The sequence below is a fragment of the Peromyscus eremicus genome, chromosome 4 (genome assembly GCF_949786415.1).
Source record: "Peromyscus eremicus chromosome 4, PerEre_H2_v1, whole genome shotgun sequence".
NCBI lineage: Eukaryota > Metazoa > Chordata > Mammalia > Rodentia > Cricetidae > Peromyscus > Peromyscus eremicus.
In genome coordinates this window covers 10,642,192-10,663,187 of record NC_081419.1, presented here as the reverse complement: position 1 = coordinate 10,663,187, position 20,996 = coordinate 10,642,192, and the positions used below count along the sequence as shown (strand labels likewise).

At 39.0% G+C, this 20,996-nt stretch overlaps 1 protein-coding gene and 1 pseudogene across 1 annotated transcript; both read right to left on the bottom strand.

Annotated features, from left to right (window-relative positions):
* Positions 1-10,530: 10,530 nt before the first annotated feature.
* On the bottom strand, positions 10,531-13,228 carry LOC131907989 (olfactory receptor 1J21-like; annotated as a pseudogene).
* A 4,879-nt stretch (positions 13,229-18,107) lies between these two features.
* On the bottom strand, positions 18,108-19,049 carry LOC131907988 (olfactory receptor 1J21-like). The gene has a single exon (XM_059259062.1). It carries the CDS (start codon positions 19,047-19,049, stop codon positions 18,108-18,110), a length of 942 nt encoding a protein of 313 aa, XP_059115045.1.
* Positions 19,050-20,996: the final 1,947 nt, after the last annotated feature.

Below are 20,996 nucleotides of genomic sequence, written 5' to 3'. Positions count from 1 at the left end.
TCTCCATTCAGCTTTTTTACTGTCCTAGTCTATCTGCACCTCCAATTTCCAGGCCTGCCTGCCTAGAGAACTCAGTGTCCTGAGACCCTGAGGGCTCTCTTGTACCTCATGCTGCATTGCTGAATGCTGCCCCACTGCTATGAGCTACAGTTTTCAAACAGCCCTTCTGAGTCCAGGAGGAAACCAGCAGTGGCAAGTTGCAGCTGCTGCACCCCTGGCTCCATTTATATTACCCTGGGTATCTGACTGTTTAATTATGGGGAACATTTGAAAGCCTTGTTCCTCTCCCCCTCTGCTAGCTGACTCCTGAATACTGGCTTGAAGAGGAGACACAGCACTAGCATCAAGGGTTTGCCATGTTCCAGGAGGTTTTTGTGTCAGGGCAATATGGGTGACCTTTCCATTCTGATAGACAACCCCACAGGTGAGTCTAATTCTGCCCCTACAGAAGGAAAAGAGACCTGGGAAGGAGAGACCTGAAGAGCTTCCAGGTTTTGAGAAAAAGAAATTACTAAGTTTTTCAAGACTTTCAGTTCCTCTCTTGTCTCATTCCAAGACTTCTGTTCCTTAAACTCAGCTTCATGGCCAAGAGGGAACTGTCCATGATTAAACAATGTTGTAAAAATGTTCTCATATAGTAGCAGTTCCAGTGGAGTGGAAGATTTTGTTCCAATCATATCTGCCTCAAGGAAAATTCCCCCTGCCAGTCAGGGCTTAGATCTAATCTGTCCTGAATTAATGCCCACAGGCCAAAAGCTTCCATGGGAATCTTTCCCAGCTCATATTCCTCATAATATCTTTGTATTTTGACTCCAATTCTCCCCCAGGAGTCTGTGTCCAGAGTCCCATAGTTGGAGAAACAAGGACACAGTTCCTCTATGAACTCCAAGAACCTCTGTACTTGTTATGGTTCTACCTTAACTCCCTAGTTTTCAAACGTTCTACAAGTGAATATATAAACATCTGTTTACTCTTTCCCTGCCCCATAGCAGCTTTTCTTTCTCAGACTGCCAAGTCTGCCGTGGCTGCTTGTTCCTGAATGCTGTTTTTTGTGCATCAGGCCTGATACTAGGGAAATTCTATTATTAACCTAAATTCCTTCTTACACAATATTCCTATATCTAAACCTTATTTTTTTTTACCTAATTTGATAGATAGAAATGAACAGAGAGAAAGAAACCTAGATAGAGAGAGAGAGATACTTGCTGCTGCCTAATTTTTCTACATACAGCTTTTGCTCCCAAGGAATAAAATACCACCACCTTAACCTTAAAACAAAACCGGACATGTCCAATTGCTTCCCACAGTGTTTTCCTACTCTCACTTACTTCCTCTGCACACAAGTCCCTGTTTGAGCACCATCTGTGGGAGGCCAGCTCCCACCTTTTAAAGGGTTCCTATGAGGAGGAAAGAAGGATAAGAAACTTTTAGATAGAAATATAGCAGAGAGGATACCAACAGAAACACAGGATAGCTTCAGGAGGACCTGGATCAAAATCTAATGGTCCCTTCTGCCTCTTCAAAGGGGATTTTCCTAACAATGCCAAGGGGCAGGGCAAAAGATCTCCCCCTTTCTAGATCAATTCATATCACACAGCCAAGTGTAGACCCTTCCAAATACCTGGTAACCATGCCCATGGACAAATTATCCCCTTATGCAGCCCTGCTGAGTAAAGTAAGCTCAGATTCTCAGACCCTGGGTAAGTTTTTCACTAGGAAACCTCTGTGGGTCTCTATACACTTGCCAAAGTTAAATCAAGATCAGATAAGCAACTTGGACATACCTATAACCCCAAGTGAAATAGATAAAGTCATTAAACATCTCCCAATCAAAAAAGCCCAGGGTCAGATTATTTTTGCATGGAATTATACCAGACTTTAAAAGAAGAGTTAACATCAATATTCCTCAAGTTATTCCACAAAATATAAACAGAAGGAACATTGCCAAATTCATTTTATGAGGCCATAGTTACCCTGATGCCCAAAACACATAAAGACCCACAAAGAAAGAGGATTACAGACCAAATGTGGACATTAGATTTTAAGTCAAAATAACCTAGCAGAGGGTAGTTATTGAGTAAGGGACTTGAGAGGAAAGCTAGATCTCATTAGGAAAGAAATAGAATAGATAATTATGGATTGATTGCAGGGTCTGGAACAGCAGGATCAAGTGGGGTGGGGAGGGGAGGAGAAAGGGAGTTATGGGAGTGAATTCAGGTAGAGATAACTAAAATTAGGGAGTATTTGAGGGGTAGTTTAGTGAAGAAGGCATGAAGTCTACCTGCTCTCATATAGCACTAGAGAAACCATGTCTTTTGCTTTACAAGGGAAAGACAAAACTTTGCTTTACAAGGGAAGGACATGGAGGGAAGGACATGTCTTTTGCAGAGTACCTGTGGCCTCTTCCACAAGAATGGGTTCTATTGACTGAGACACAGTGCTCAGGATAAGGGTCTAGAGAGGGATCATTTGTAATAAGCATAATAGCAAACTCTTTTGCAAAGTACGTGAGTCTTCTTTCATGAGGATGGATTCTATTGACTGAGATACAATGATCAGGAGTCTGGGGAATTCAGATGAGGGCTGACTCCACATAATAGCAAAAGGTCACTGGGTTATTTAACAACATCTACTCTAGCCTAATTGTCATCAGAGAACCTTCATGCAGTAACTGATGGAAGCAGATGCAGAGATCCACAGGCAAGCACTGGGCCAAGTACCAGGATTCCAGTTGAAGAGAGGTAGAAAGAATTGTATGAGCAAGGGGGGGTCAAGATCATCATGGGGGTACCCACAGAGATAGTTGACTTGAGCTAGTGAGAGCTTGTGGATTCTGAACTCACAATGAGGGAGCCTGCATGGAACCAACCTAGGCCCTCCACATGTGGGTGACAGTTGTGTAGCTTGGTGTGTTTGTAGGGTCCCTAGCAGTGTAATCAGGACCTGTCCCAGGTACATGAGCTAGCTTTTTGGAACCTATTTCCCATGCTGGGATGCCTTGCCCAGCCTTGATTCAACATGATATGACATATGTTGTTGACTCCCATGGGAAGCCTGCCTCTCTCTGAACTGAGGAGGAGTGGATGGGGGCTTATGGGAGGTAGAGAGAGGGAATAGGAATAGAGGAGGGAGAGGAAATTGTGGTTGGAAAATAAATGAAAAAAATTAATTAAAAAAGACATGTCATTTGCAAAGGAGTTTTGATGTAGTCATGCCTTAAGCATGTTGTGATAATTGTCATGAAGAAACTTTTCTCCAAACTTTTACTGTGTTTAAATACTTTTTTTAAAAAAAAATGCTCAGGGGCAGACTCCAGGAGTTTGAACCAGCATGGCTAACTAAGTCATGATGAACCAGATTTTATTCTTGTCTATCTGCAGATAGTTTCCTGCTCTCTGTGACACTTGTAGGGATCCCCACAGTTTGGAAACCAAATATAGTAGAGAACTTCCTAAAATATATATGTATATGAGGGCATTCTAAATGAAATCACCAAATAATGGGTGAAACAGAATCCTCACTGGCCATCTCTTATCACCAAATGAAGTCTCTAGTACCAGGATTGGGTTACATCTAATTGAAGACCAAAGGGGCCCCATGGCTGCCAACTGAGGCTATTGCCAAGGCTATAGGTTGTTCTCCACAAACTGATTTCTGCAAGGCCCAGTTGCTGAAGACAGTAACTATATAACTCATTGAACATGGAGAAGTCAAGCTAGTACCTACATTGAGCCTTCTTCATCCCTAGCATCTTTGTTATAGGAAGATACTCTACATGCTACAAAAAGAGAAACAGAAACACCAACCCAGCCACAACCCCTTTGATCTAAAATAGTGTACTACCTGCAAGATATGCTAGTGCAATGGTGGCACAAAACTTGTTGGAAGCAACCAACCAATAAGTAATTTGACTTAAAGCCCACTCCTTGAGATGGAACCCATACCCAACACTGCTTGGGTGACCAAGAACCAGATAGTAGATAGCTAATGGACCTAGGGTAAAGCCAAATACTACTGTTCTAAAAGAATTAGTGACAAAATGACTCCAAATCACATTCTGTTATACTCATAGATAAGTGCCTTGTTCATCCATCATCAGAGAATCTTCCTCCTGCAGTAAGTGGGAACAAATACAGAGATCCACAGCCAGGCATCATGGAGAGGCCTTGGAACACTCAGTGCTAAATAGGATGTCTCTATCAAATCCCACACCTCAGAGCTCATGGAAGTCTGCAGAAGATGGGGGCAAAAGGACTGTAAGAGTCATACAGGAGGAAGGATACAAAAAAAACAAGACCCTATAAGTCAATTGAACAAATATTGGATAAACTAACAGAGAATGAAGCAGTAGGCACAGGGTTGCATGTGTTGGCATCAGATCCTCTGTTTATATATTATAGCTTCCAGTTTAATGTTTCTATAGAATTCCTGAGTGTGAATGAGTGGGTCTCTGATTCTTGTGCCTTCTCTTAGGGCTTTTTCTTTCTGTTGATTTGCCTTGTTCAACCTTGATTTGGTGGGTTTTACTTTATCTTATTATATTTTATTTTGTTATGTTTTGTTGTTATCTCTGAGAGGCCTTTTCTTTTCTACTAAGAGACAGAAAGGAAGTGGATCCTGATGAGAGGGTGAATGGGAAAAAACTGGGAGGAGGAGAGAGAGGGAAAACTGTAATCAGAATACATTGTGGGTGAAAAGAATTTATTTTCAGTAAAAGGAGGAAAAAGGTAAATTACTCTATGCAGTAATTGTTACATCTAAAGAAGGAGAAGAGATGGGCATACATAACACTGAACATGTACAACCATGCCATCAAGTGTACATTTTATACCTGTATTCACATGCCTTCTAAGATCATGAATGCCTTAAGCAACATATCATGGAAACAGACTTCTGTTTCTCTCTAGGATGCACAGAATACAGTAGGGCAGAAGGTGTCTCTAGGGACCTCCTTATTGCATTGTGACAAATGGAAGAGCTGTAATCTCACAAACAATCGATTCTAGGTCAATATATCAATATACTTTGGGCAACAGTTCTGGAGAAACTAGTGTGAGTTCAAATTTCTCAAAACTTTGAGAGGACCCAGAGGGACAATTTACCAATAAACTGTTCCCAATTAGAGAAAACTGAACATAATTGTTATGTTGTTTCTCACTTCCCCAGGAATAGAACCATGTGTTGGCACAGACATAGGAGAGACTATCCTTGGAGAAATCAGTACAACCACAAGACAATGATTCAAGACATGATGGCTCATGAAGATATTTGCTTTCCTAGTTCCCCTGAGAGAACCATGGTTCATAAGTTGGTAATGAACCAAGCTGGAGGTTGACTGTGATAACCAAAAGTCTTGTTTCTGAAGCCCATGCTATTTCAAGAATTTTAAAAAGAAGATATAAATTTGAGTGAGGTCTCCAGGGGTACTAGAGAGGAGAGTTTGGATAAATATACTCATAGTACACATGTATGAAAGTCCCAAAGAATAAATAAAAATTACTATAAAAATGCTGACAAACTGAAACCCTTTAAAATCACTGTACAGAACTAAAAAATAATTCTTAGTTTTATTATCTTTTTTAATATTTCTTTTTTCTTTTTTTCTATTAAAGCTTTACAATATGTTTTGATCACAGTGTCCCCCATCTTCTCCCAGATCCTACCCATCCTTATCACCCATCCAACTCTATTCTCTCTCTCTCTCTCTCTCTCTCTCTCTCTCTCTCTCTCTCTCTCTCTCTCTCTCTCTCTCAAAAGAAAACAAATAGGCCCATAAAAAAGCAAACAAGAATGGAAAAAATAAAAATAAAGTACAAGAAACACACACACACACACACACACACACACACACACACACAAGCAAGACCCATAGAAACACAGAATTGGAAACCATATATATAAGCAAAAGATCAGTAAATTAAAAGCCAATCAATCAAACAAAGCATTATGAGGAAAAAATCTACAAAAACACCATTGAGTTCATTTTGTCTTGGCATCTACTGCTGGGGAGGAAACCTACCCTTAAGTGTGGCTTACAAATACAGTGAGACTCCAAAGGAAAAAAGCTGATTTTTCTTTGCCAGCAGTAACTTTTAAAGAGAACTCTGATTTGTTGCAAAGCTTGCCTTTTCTTTCTATGGCTTTCACAATTGAAATGTCTCAGTAATTATTTTAGTGAATACAAAAATATATACAGAAGTTCAAACTGGAGCCAAACCATTGTGTCTAGATATTGAAAAAACTAAATTTACGGTAGCTCTTGCTGACCATGACATGTGTGACTGGAAATTTTAGTTCACCCAAAATAGAGAAACAATGTGATATTATGATTTAACCATTGAAAATGTGAATTGATATGCGCCATGTAATTCTGGTGTCAGATTGATCCCTAAATATGTTTTACATGTTTAGGTAACATAAATTTGAAGGGCCAAAGCAACATTTTATGAAGGTTAAAAACATGGGAAAATATAAGGTAAGAAAATTAGACTCCAATGGCATAATAAAGCACATAAACACAAAACACGTATTTTATGGATGACTTGCCAAACCTCAAATTTGTATATTGAAACTACCCACATCTAATATGGATGCTTCCAGAAATAGAATAAAGAATTAATTAATGTTAAATGAAGTCATAGGTACCTCACTAGATGTTAATGTTGTCATAATGATGACACATTGATCCAAAAAGATTAAGGTCCTTTTAAGAAAGACGGTCTTCTTCTTCTTCTTCTTCTTCTTCTTCTTCTTCTTCTTCTTCTTCTTCTTCTTCTTCTTCTTCTTCTTCTTTTTCTTCATTTCTCTGTCTCTGTATGCCTGTCTATCTGTCTTTCTCTATAATCTTTGTACCCTTCTACTTCTGTCACATGAACATATAGAAAGGAGGCAGTTATTAACATCTGCAAGCTATGAAGAAACCATATCATCAGAGATTTCTAGATCCAGAATTATATGCAATTGAATTTCTGTTGTTTATGATACCCATTCTCTGGTATATTGTTACAGCATCCTTACTCAAATAAGTCCTGTTTATACATGAAAAAAATCTATATATTTTAGAGGTTAAGACATATAGAAATAAACTATGAGAAATAAACTAGATTCAATGGATTACCCATAATCATAGCACCACCATTTTTATCTTTACAAAATCACTCTATCCTTACTATTCTACACATCATACCACTTGACCTGTTGAGCACCTACAGGGCTTCAGTCATTTCAGTACACAGTTTAGAATGGTGGCCATTCTATCTCAACTATTGTGGAGTACATTACAGAAAATCCAATTCAATTTGTGACCAAATGAACTGTTTTTAGGGGAAAGTCATGTGCTTGATTACTATGTCTCGGGGGGGGGGCAGCTAAAAAAAATGTGAGCAGTAAGATGATTCCTAAGAGAAGAGACACTTGCTACCAAGCCTGACAACGTAAGTTTGAGCCCCAGGACTTACAGAATGGAAGGACACTAGCAATTCCAACATGTCTGACCTCCATATGTGAGCACACACACTAAATAAATAAATACATGCAAAATAATTAAAAACTAAAAATATATGCTAAGAAACAGTAAACATTCAGAAGAATATGGGAGAAGGAGAACTGAAGATTAGTTACTCTATGGAAGTTAAGTCTATTAGGCAGTAGGTGACTGTCCTGGTCAGGGTTTTCATTGCTGTGATAAGACCATGACTGAAAGCAACTTTGGATGGAAAGGACTTACTTCATTTTACACATCCAGGTAACAGTCTGTCACTGAAGGAAGTGATGGCAGGGACTTAAGCAGGGCAAGCAGGAATCTGGAGGCAGGAACTGATGCAGGGACCATGGAGGCGTGCCGCTTACATGGATTGCTCAGCCTGCTTTCTTATGGAACCCATGACCACCAACCCAGGGATGGCACCACCAACAATGGGCTAGGCTCTTCCACATTAATCACTAATCAAGACAGTACTCCACAAACTTGCCTACAGGTCAATTTTAATGAGATATTTTCTCAATTAAGATTCCCTCTTCCCAGCTGTGTCTAGGTTTGTGTCAAGCTGACAGAAAGCAGACAACACAGTGACCAGACATAACAATTATGTGCTGCATGCTTAAAAAAAAACCCAAAGTATAAAATTAGTATTAGTGTTTCCTGTAGCTAGAGTTTTCCTGCCTGGCCCACAGTCAGGACAAATCTCTATCACCTGCCAGTCCCACAGCTGCTCAGACTCGACCAAGTAAACACAGAGACTTATATTGGTTACAAACTGTATAGCCACGGCAGGCTTCTTGCTAACTGTTATTACAGCTTAAATTAATCCATTTCCATTATACCTTGCCACATGACTCGTGGCTTACCGGCATCTTCACATGCTGTTTCTCATCATGGCGGCTGGCAGTGTCTCTCTGATTCAGCCTTCCACTTCTCAGCTTTATTCTCCTCCTTGTCCCACCTACACTCCTGCCTAGCCAATGGCCAATCAGTGTTTTATTTATTGACTAATTAGCAACACATTTGCCATACAGAACATCCCACAGCAGTTTCCTATAAAGCAAGATGAATAATGAAGGAGATATTTATACTTATCTTTTCTTGAACATTGCCTAACTTACACATGCATGGAAACTTAAAAATATGTCTCAAATTTTTAATTATTAATTTTAACTTTTATTTGTTCCTTGAAAATTTCATAAATGTAAGTAATGTATTTGATCATATTTACCCCTTCAACTTACCCTAGGACCCCCATCATATCTTCCTCCCAACTTCATGCCCTTCTTTTATAGATTTTAACTATTTTTATTTTTTTAACCACTGAGACAAACTAGTGTTCCGCTTTTGTATGTAGGCATGGTGTCATCTGCTGGGAAATGGGGAGCCCACCACTAGCCATAGTCCTGAAGAAAACTGACTCTCCCTCCCTCAGCTGTCAACTGCCAGTAGCTCTTCAGCTAGGGGTGGACATTTTGAGCCACTCCCCTCTATTCTGGCATTTTGACTCTCTTGATCTAGCGAAGGCTCAGTATGGCTAACCATGGCTGCTGTGAGCTTAGGTATGCAACAGCCACATCATGTCCAGAGGACAGCATTGCACAGCCATTCCTCCCCAACTGCCAGCTCTTATGTTCTTTCCTCTATCATACATTTTTAGTTTTAATTAACACACTCCCACCTCTCCTTTCCCCACTCTCTTCACCCTCTCTTAATCCTCTATCTCCAAGTATTCTCCCTTGTTCTTTCATATCACATATGCTCTACTATACCCTCTTCATTAGACTTAACTTGGATATCAAGATCATAGTTTCCCAAGCAGCTTCTTTGTACACACTTCATTTTGATTAAGTCTACTCCTGTCCCCCATTTCTCCATACTCATCACTCCACTACATGCCTGAACATTTCTGACCCCAGGATTCCACCTCTTTACTTTCCTTTCACCTAAGTTCTAATATCCCTCTCCCTAAATCTATCCCCAGGCAATGGGCCATTTCTAGTTTCCTAGTTTCCTAGTTTCCATACACACAAAACAAAATAAATGAGCCTAGGATATGAAACCTCATATAAAAGAGAACATGAGTCATTTGTCTTCTTTGACTTGGGTAACCTCACTCAACTTAATTTTTTCATACATTTACTTGTAAATATCATGGTTTTGTTTTCTTTTTATGTACCACATTTTTTTTCATTTTCCATTTGTTAGTTGATAGACTTCTAAGTTGATTCCATTTCCTAGCTACTGAGAATATAGCAACAGTGAACATGGTTGTTCAAGTGTCTGTGTTATAAGATATAAATTCTTCTGTGTATATTACCAGGAGTGACATAGCTGGGTCATATGGAAGATCTATTTCTAGTCTTTGAGGAACACCCACACTCATTTCCAGAGTGACAGCATTATGTATTAATTTACATACCCATTTTTAAAATTCAAAAAACTTAACCTGGTGGTAGTGGCTCATGCCTTTAATCCCACCACTTTGGAGGCAATGACAGGTAGATCTCTGAGTTCCATCCAGGCCAGTCTGGCCTACAGAGTAAGTTCCAGGACAGTCAGGGGTACACAGAGAAATCTTGTCTTGAAAAAACCAAAAACTAAACAAACAAGCAAAATGAACTAGAGTTCTAATTGGTGTTACTCATGAAAATAAATTCAAAGTACATGGTAAAAATTAAAAATCAAATTAAACAATGCATACAGGAAAAATATGTCTTTTTTCTTGAGAAAGGAAAAGAGTCTTTTGTATAGAAAGCCATTAAATTAGATAATAATAAAAGGTAAATGACAGGCATCATATAAAATTTTATGCTCCTCATGTTAGGACACACTGTTAAGGGGAAAACAGTGTTGAAGTGTTTGTAAAACAAACAAACAATCCCCCAAGATGAACAAAATAATTAAGGAGAAACAAAACCTGTGACTGAGGTAAAACATGAGCTGAAAAAGTACAACTTGAAGAATCACTGGAAAACACCAAGTCATAGAATGAGTCATGTGCAGGACTGAGTTCTCAAATACAGAAAGATGGAAGACCACATTCATTACTATGAACAGACTCTCCTGATGAGGATATTTCTTAGTGTTCCTTTCATATCTTGATTTCTCAAACTGTCAGTAAAAGGATTCAGCATGAGTGTGACCACAGTGTACCTCACAGCTACAATGACATCCTTGTTATTAGTGCTATTGGAAGAGGGGAAAAATATAACCCAATAATGGCTCCATAGTATAAAGAGGTGAGTTACATGTAGACAAGGCTTTGCAGATTCCCTTGGTGGAGGGTGTTCTCAGAATGGTGGCTCCAATGTGGTCATAAGAGACCAGAATGCATATGTATGGCAGGGTAATGATTACCACTGCTAAAGTAAGAATGACCAGCTCATTGATGGTGGTTTCTGAGCTGGACAGCTTAAGTAAGGCAGAGAGGTTGCTGTGGGATGGTCTGTATGTCAAGTGTGTTGCTGATTGGTCAATAAATAAATCACTGATTGGCCAGTGGCCAGGCAGGAAGTATAGGTGGGACAAGGAGGAGAATAAAGCTGGGAAGTGGAAGGCTGAGTCAGAGACACTGCCAGCTGCTGTGATGACAAACAGCATGTGAAGATGCCGGTAAGCCACGAGCCACGTGGCAAGGTATAGATTTATAGAAATGGATTAATTTAAGCTGTAAGAACAGTTAGCAAAAAGCCTGCCATGGCCATACAGTTTGTAAGCAATATAAGTCTCTGTGTTTACTTGGTTGGGTCTGAGTGGCTGTGGGACTGGCAGGTGAGAGAGATTTGTTCTGGTGGTGGGCCAGGCAGGAAAACTCTAGCTACAAATGGTGTCCAACTTGGTGGCAAGAGTTTCCACCTAAAACCTGAGAAAAGATTCTAAAATGGAGCTAAAAACAGCTTCCTAATTGTCTCTCTCAAATGAGCAGGAATGAGGCCTCTGCAAGTGGCACATTAAGCTGCATGGTGGATTTAGCCTTTGCTAGTACAAAACAAGAAAAAAGAGGTTTCTGGGCTATACGCTGCTAGGATAAAAGCATAAACCCATGATAGCTCCCAGAGCTGGTGGTAAACATACCACTGCCGTGTTGGGAAGCTGAGGTGGGCGGAGTCAGCAGCCACAGCTGCTGCAGTTTAAAGCAATAGATTCACAATAAGACAGATTCAGATGCAATAGTTTACAATGTGTGTAAAATATGCATAGGCTTGAAAGAGACAAAAAAGGTGATATATACAGTTATATAAACAAATACATAGTTTTAAAAAATAAAGTCTTTAAAGAGAAAGTAAAATTAACATAAAAAATAAGCCACATAAAGATGAATGTTATACAGAGAATATGGATTGTGTTGTCTTTGGGATTTTTAACTGCAGAAAAACATTTGATCGTAAAAGATGTAGAGTTAAACCAATATGTATATTTTAAAGATACCTTGACTTCAGAATTTGGATGTAAGGATGTGTTACTTTGGAAAGGAGACTCTGCTTTTGTTCCCACAGAAAGCCAAAGGCTATGGATTTGTTCCAGATTAAGATACATCAGGTTTGACCAGCCAAGACCCCCTGAAAGGTCTCCGATGACACCATGGCCCAGATGATCCAACATCTAGAATGGTTTGAAGGCAACTGGCTCAGACAATACAGCCTCATGGACTATTCCATAATCCTAAAATTTTCTTTGTGTCCCCATAAGATACAGTGCCCCCCTCCAGCAGGAAGTAGTAAGAGAAGCTACGCCCAAATTCCCAAATTATATGTAATTTTACTTTGTTAAGGTTAAAACCTTCCTTTTTGAAAAAAAAAAGGGGGGAAGTGCTGTGGGATGGTCTGTATGTCAAGTGTGTTGCTGATTGGTCAATAAATAAAACACTGATTGGCCAGTGGCCAGGCAGGAAGTATAGGTGGGACAAGGAGGAGAATAAAGCTGGGAAGTGGAAGGCTGAGTCAGAGACACTGCCAGCCGCTGTGATGACAAACAGCATGTGAAGATGCCGGTAAGCCACAAGCCACGTGGCAAGGTATAGATTTATAGAAATGGATTAATTTAAGCTGTAAGAACAGTTAGCAAGAAGCCTGCCGTGGCTATAAGTTTGTAAGCAATAGAAGTCTCTGTGTTTACTTGGTCAGGTCTGAGTGGCTGTGGGACTGGCAGGTGAGAGAGATTTGTCCTGACTGTAGGCCAGGCAGGAAAACTCTAGCTACAGAGAGGTCATAGAAAAAGTGGTTAGACAGTGTTGTCTCTAAAGAGAGAGAGAGAGAAGCAAAGAGTGTGCATAAGGCCGTTGGTAGAGGGAAATACCCAGGACACTATCACCAGCAGGACACAGAGGCTCTGGCTCATGATGGTAGTGTAGTGAAAAGGGTGACAGATGGCCACATATCTGTCACAGGCCATGGAGGTCAGAAGGAAATTGTCAATACACCCAAACAGTAAGAAAAAAAAATGTATCTGGGAAACACACCCAGCATATGAGATCTACTGACTGTGTGTCAGCATATTCATGAGCATCTTGGGAGCTGTGACTGATGAGAAAGAGATGTCCATGAAGGCCAAGTGGCTGAGGAAGAAGTACATGGGGGTGTGGAGGTGAGAGTCCAGCCTGATGAGCAGGATGATGAGCAGGTTCCCCAGTACTGTGGTCAGGTACATGGCCAGGAAGAGGGCAGAGTACATACCTTGGTCCTCTGGCCAGATGGGGAGCCCGAGGAGGATGAACTCAGACATGCTGCTCTGGTTATTCTTCATCATCTTCTCTTTAGCTAGAGACGAAAAACAATGATATGGAGGAAGCAGAGGTCATTGCATCTATTACAGAATAACAGCATGTCTTTTAACTAGCAAGGTTGTATACTCTAACTGGAATATCTTGAGGTTTGCCACATTGTTGGGTTAGTGATTGTGTGGCTAAATGTGTTATTTGCCTGTCTAGAAGCCAACTCAAATTGTCTTAGAGGGAAAAAAAAATGGAAAGCACCAGAGTATCAGATTTCTTCAAGTTCAACCAAAAGAAAGGTTAGTCCATGGGAAAAAAAATCTGAGATTTCAAATAAGAGTGCAAGGCAGAGTCAGTAAGGAACAAATAGAAATCCATCAGATGATGTCCAATGGCTGGTTGGGCTGGCTTACACTCCCCAACCCACCCTGGGCCCTCTGCAATACTTCTCAGCTATACTTTATTTTCACTTAGCATGAGAATAACTATTAGTTGTATGAAGCTCTGAAATATCAAAATGTGAATAGTACATACAGCAGGCCAAACTTGGGAGTTTCATAAGCTAGTGACACACCTGGGATACTCCATCAATTCTTCCTTTTATTCTTCCTTTCCTATTCAACAGTTCAATCTTCTATCACTGGATACAGGAAAAAGGGGGTGTGCATCTCTTCCAACACACACTTAAGAATCTTCTGTATACAGTCTCTCAGCTCAAGCTGGACCATTCTCATTCAAGCACATAGAATCCCCAGAAATCCTTGATTTTACCAGTCACATCCAGAATCTATCAGAGAAGAGGTTCTTTGTGAATGTATGTCTGGAATAAACCTGTAATAAGCTTTCCTTTACAGTGATTTGCAAGCTTGGTTTCTCACTAATGATTCTTAACTAATTTTTTTGATGTATTCTAACATTTCTTATAATTTGTAAATATGATCATTCTTCCTCCTTCTCTTTCATATTTGTTGACTTTAGACCTACCCATTGTCACAATCATTTCATATTCAGGAAAGAAAACATCTGAAACAGCTGCTAAAATACAGACTCCATATTCTCTCACAAAATTATTCATTCTGAATGTGTTGATTTTTGAGAATCACATAATCATCTTGTGTTGGTGAAATTATTATGGCCACTCCACATAGTTAAAAGGGAGGTTTATTTTGTGGGGTAACTTACAAGTGAAGGGATAGTTTACAGGGTCTGGGAAACTATTTCTTTGAAGCGTTAACTAAAGATTACAGTAAAATATGAACAAGTATAAACCATTTTACCTAATTGAAGTATGTTTAAAATTCACATATTATTTATCCTACAATATTAAAAGTCCTCTATGTGATGCTGTTATGGAGATGGTCCAAACCAGCAATTAGACTGAACGTTCCTGAGGCCAACAGAGGCAGCACCATGTATTGTTTCACATACACCTGAGAAAGAGCTTGCTTATATTCCAGCATCACCTGAAGGACATCTGATTAGACTGATTGTATTAACAACTGAGTAAGACAAACCCTGTGAACATTCTCTGTGAGCTGCGAATTCTACTGAAAGTTATACTAAGCAGCAGCACATGGGATCAAAGGTTTAGACACAAGAATGCATCAATGAAATAGTACTTTACATGGCTAAAATTGTAATCCACGTAGTATTCCCCAAAGCAAGGGAGGAATAAATCATAGTGCTGGTGCACAAAAACCTTGCTCTCCTGGCCACACAGCAGAAGCCGAACAGTCGAGAAGCAAGGGCAGTGGTAGGGAAAGCACTCCACTCTAAACTAGCTGAAATCAGAAGATGACAGAGAGCAGCATCCCTGGGGACCATTGTGTAGGAAAGCTGATTCAGGGACAGCTTACATAGGAGATGAGTAAGATGCCAGGTGGGTGGGTGCTGTTATGGAGATAGACTACACTTTGTTATGTTACTTATTTCAAAATAATAAAAACTAATGTATCTCAATGAAAATGGTAATAGCTATTTGCTGAAGATGTGGGTTGTTTGTAATAGTTTGTTATATGTTAATAAGTAACATTTGTAAGTTTTTAAGTTCTTTTGCGCACTAATACATGCAATGTGTGTGAGTGTGTAGAATAAATTTCTAATAATGGAATTAGATAGCATTTATAATCATGATTTTATAATTGTCCAATTATAAAAAATAAAGAGACAAGGAATTCTATTCCTACATATTCTTTAAAGCAATCTTTAATATAAGAATCTTTCTCATGAAAATTATTTCTATAAAAAACATGCTTGGAGAGTACAGAGCAAGGGCATTTGAGGATCAGAGAAAATTCAAGACTATAGTCACATGGAAAATATATGAATTAGAGAACTCTCAGGAAGCCTGCATATATAAGATCTTTTCTGCCACATTAGAAATCATCATTCTGTTCTCAGAAACAGGACCAAGCAAAAATCTAAGTAAAGATTTTTAGGTGCTTGCCACCTGCTGGTATTAACTGAAACAGAATCAGTGGGAATTTGAATAGTTATTGCACTAACTTAGGTATAAAATAATTGCCCTTTCGATGTGAACTGCTGTAGTACAGAAGAATAAAATTATATTGATTTAGTACAAAATTTGAGAAAATACCCAAGAAGATGATGGGAGTCAAAGAAAAGCAAAGGGATGTATGCCCTACCTTTTCATCTCAGAATTAGATATAAAAGCAGAGAGAATCTATTTGCATGCAAATTTGCTTTCACCTTACTCTTTCCAATTTTGAACAGATGATTAGGGTAAGTTATTCTGCAAGGATCTATCTTTCCTAGTGTGTCATCAAAAGAGGTAGGCCCTAGGGAGAAGTAATGCACACTGCATGCCCATACACATAAGGACATCCAAGTTTGCACAGTTATCCTACTTCTTATAAATTCTATTTCCACTCTGACATGGGCCTTTGATGACAAGCACAGACACCTTATACACAGGATGTGGAGGCTTCTTCCATTTCTTTATGAAATGTAGAGAATATAGTGAAACTGGCAGGGTTTGCAAGGGGCTTGATGATCCACTGTGAGCAACAAAAGATTTTCAGCATGCAGCCTGCTGTGACAGATACATGGATACACAGTTGTTTGTGGCCCTGAGAAATCAGTGTTGGTTTTAATCTTTTAGTCAATGATGAGGGCCTGGAGGTGATCCTCTATGCCTGGCTCCTGATTAGGGACAAGCTACATATGATTGCATCGTTACCTTGGGCTTCTCCATGATAGAACTGTTTGCTGAAGAAGACACAAGAGATTTCACCTTGGAGGAATTGTGATTATAAGTGCAAAGCAACTAAAAGGTGACGAACAAAGGTTATCACTTGCCATTTGAAGGAAAAACTATGGGTTTTGAGTTTCTTGTGCTATAAAAAAAATATAAGCAGAAAGACTGCTACTGTGCTTTCTCCCATATGTGAAAACTTAAAGAAAAAGATACCCTGAAAATCAAATACAGTCTACTAGGGAAGAGAGCAGGTCGAGATATTGAGATGATAAAAGATGTAAACAGAGCAGGTTAACTTCATCAAAGCGCTATGTGTGTGTAGGACAAAGTCACAATGAAACCCATTACTTTGTACATTGATGTGATTCAATATTTTAATAAAAATATATTTTACAGCAATCTGCTTAAAGAAGTGAAGTTCAAAACCCTTGTCTTGAATAGATGCAGTTTCACAAGGGCTCAATTTATAATGCATTATGGAAAGCAATACATTTGAGTGAAGGTCAGAGAAGTATTTTTACATTTTAAAAAACACATGACAGCTGGTTACTGTACATCCCTGCATGTGTGAATCAATTCAGATTGCCAAGGCTTCCCAAGACCCTGGCAGCTACTGCTCAGCTCACATCTAAAGAGGCTGAACGTCAGGATGCACAGTGTATGTGCAATCACAATACCCCCTGGAATGCTTTGGAAAGTCTCTCACTATTGTTTCACAGAACTCCACCTTCCCAGCACTCAGAGATCTACAATAGGGGTTTTATTTACCAATTGAATCAATATTTAAATGTTACAGGAAACTAATCTTGTTTCAATATGTGAACAGGCTCAGACACTTGGAGGAAAAAAAGTTATGTACTTAGTTACCTTCACACAAACACAACTAAAATGGAATGGGAATGGAACAGAGGCTACAAACAGAAGGACAGAATCAGAGGGATGTTGGCTAAGAGGTAGATGACAGGTAAATGGAAAAATTGCTTCTGATTACATGGTAAGGTGGTAAGTCTGGTAATAAGAAAATACTGTGTGTTTCAAACAGATGAGAAAAAGAATTCTGAGTATTTCCATCATAAGCATGTGAAAAATGAGGAATTAAACATAATTGTCATGATTTGAACATATGAACTGTATACATGTATAAAAACAATACATAGTACTGAGTAACCACATAACATTTGTTGCCAATTAAAATTAAAAATAACAAGTGGAAATTAATTAAAACAAAAGCATAGCTACTTTTAAATTAAAGTTATTCAAAAAAGAACACTAGCTAAACTATAAAATTAAATGCAAATAACAGCATGAATTAGTCAATCTGAAGAAATATTAGCATTTTTAAGAAAGAAAAAAGAAAGTCTTTACTACTTAAGGGCTTTAACATATCAAAAACAATGAAAGCAGTGAAGACATGAAATCACAATTGTGGGAAAGGGGTCTATATGAATAGGAAGAATGTGTGGATATGTATGTGAAGAAAATCTGTGCAGGACTATCAGGATCAACAAGAAAAACAAAGAAAGGAAGGAAGGAAGAAAGGAAGGAAAAGAATAGGGAGATTTCAAACTACATACACGGTAAAGTGCGCCTAAAAAGACAATGCCCCGAATCATTAACAAACAGCTTTTCCCAGAGGAGATGACACATGTAGAGAGTAGGGAGATCTCAACTCCCCTTAGTGAAGCAGAAAAAGCTAATCACATGGAAAAAGTTGCTCTTGTAAGCATATTCCTCAAAGCTCCTTTCATATCCCTGTTCCTCAGACTGTAGATAAAGGGATTCAGCATGGGTGTGACCATAGTGTACAACACAGCCACAATGACATCTTTGTCATTAGTGTTGTTAGATGAGGGGACAAAATATAGCCCAATAATGGCTCCATAATAGAGAGAAACCACAGAGAGGTGAGAGCCACATGTGGATAAGGCTTTGCAGATTCCTTTGATGGAAGGAGTTCTCAGGATGGTGGCTCCAATGCGGCCATAAGAACCCAGAATGCATATGAATGGCACAGTAATGACTAGTGATCCCACAATGAGGATGACCAGCTCATTGATGGAGGTGTCGGAGCTAGACAACTTAATTAAAGCAGAGAGATCACAGAAGAAGTGGTGGAGAGTGTTACTTCTAAAGAAAGAGAGATGAGCTAGGAGAACAGTGTGAACAAGGGCACCAGCAAAGGATAAGAACCAGGATGCAATGACTAGTAAGATACAGACACTCTGACTCATGATTCTGGTGTAGTGGAGAGGGTGGCAGATGGCCACATATCTGTCATAGGCCATAGAGGTCAGAAGAAAGCTGTCAAGATCTGCAAAAAATAGGAAAAAATACACTTGGGAAATGCACCCAGCATATGAGATGGAATGACTGTGTGTCAGCATATTCATGAGCATCTTTGGAGATGTGACTGATGAGAAAGAGATATCCGTGAAGGCCAAGTGGCTGAGGAAGAAGTACATGGGGGTGTGGAGGTGAGAGTCCAGCCTGATGAGCAGGATGATGAGCAGGTTCCCCAGTACTGTAATCAGGTACAAGGCCAGGAACAGGGCAGAGTACATGCCTTGGTCCTCTGGCCGGATGGGGAGCCCCAGGAGGATGAACTCAGATGCACTACTCTGATTCCTTGTGCTCCTCATCTTCTACTGAAAATGAAAAAGACATGGGAATGTGAGAACAGGAAATATTATGATTAGGGCACAGTGAAAGCCATGTTTTTAATTAGTGTATTCACTTTATCTGAAATTCTCAAACTTTTGAACAGTAATGGGAAGTAGGGGACTTAGAAACCAGTTCAACATGTTTTGAGGAACTTGGAAATATCATAACAATTATCAGATAAGAAAAGATCAGCTTTGAGAAGTTTCAGAATCCCGAATAGAATTCTGAGATAGGGAATGAAGTGAAAGGTCAGGTCAACCATTAATTCATAGCAAAACTAGTCAATAACATTTAATAGTTTGCTAACCTCTTGACCCTCTTCACAGCTTTAGAGGCATATTGGCTAATGTTTTGTATCTGGAGCTGTATTGAAATTGAAAGAACTGAGAGGGTAGCTATAAAGCTGTAATATATGATTTAGAGACTTAAAGGCACAGCTCTATATCAATGACTTGAAATATCATATGACATGTCTTCTACACACCCTTCACTCTTTCCTGATTCTAACATCTCCAGTGGTCTGACTCTCTTTCTAAAGAAGTCCTCATGGAATATGTATAAAAAGTCTCTGTCTCCTTCAAGTTTTCTTGTGTGTTCTCTCAACCAAAACCTCATTTTGCTTTTTCAGGTTTTGTAGGATAACAGGAAATATTTAATTGCAATAGCCAAATCTGGAATCTGCCAAGAAATCACTTTTTCCCTGTCTAATGTATTCCAATAACCTCCATTTTCACTGGTCTTAATCCAGATTCATTTTGCTAATGACTCTTAAATAATATTTTTGTTGCATTTCTATCATTTCATTTATTATTTTCCCCCTCTTTACCAGTTGAAAACAGAACTGTTCATATAAACATTCACAAAATAATAGTAAATAAAACATACTAATTTGTCTATTAAAACATAGATCCACATTTCATAAATAAAATCAATCTAAATATCTTCATGTTTGAAAGCTCAATTTGAACTATTCACTCATAGGGGAAGGGGAATTAAAGTTTTTGTTACTAAACCAATTCTGCCATCTTTATTGAAATGATCTTTAAAATCTCTACATTTTCCAGGCCACTCTATAAATACTCTAGTGTGATTTTCCCCAGGATTAATTATTCGTTCAGTTTTATCACCCATCATGACATCTGTAAAAATCAGTTTTTCATAATTAGCAGTTTTTTGAACATTGAGTTTCATTATTTTTGCAATTTCCAGTGTTACAACAAGAATCATTATTCAATATCTTTTTACATAAGCATGTATGACAATTCCCTGAAGTAGAATTAAGGGTCTATAAATTTGTATGATTTTGATAGACAGCTAAACACAGGAGGCTGCAGTTGGTGGGGGAGGCTATTCTTACACGTTCTGTGAATGAAATCATGATAGTTGAGTGTTTGGAGAGGGCAGGGGATTGGGCATTGGGGGAACAGAGGAAATTCAAGACCATGGTAAGTCTGGTAAAGTCTATGGAGTTGGATTATTATTGAAGAGCAGGGATACATAAGGCTGTTTATGCTACAATAGAAAGTTTCAATTCTCCACTCAAAGTATTAGTACATGCAAGGCAAGTTTTGAGTAAAGAAGTACCTGAGTGCTTTTAGTATTATACTATTTAGTCAGTAGAAATGGGGTTACAGCAAAACCAGGTATCAGAGGGAGCTGAACAGGAGGCTGTTGCTACAGTTGAGATACAATATATTCACTGTATACACCTGAGTTTGTCAGTGGAGATGCATACAGTTACAGAAATTTGGAATAAAATTTGGAAGAAACCTAGCATGACTTGCTGGAGGGTAAAGACACACAAAGAAACTGTGCATCCCCCTTCTTCTCCTGAATTAGGCATTATATGAGTTTGAGGTAAATTGTTCTACATGGGGCTACTGTGCTATTCTCTCCTCTCAAACTTTAGATAGATACTCTATTCA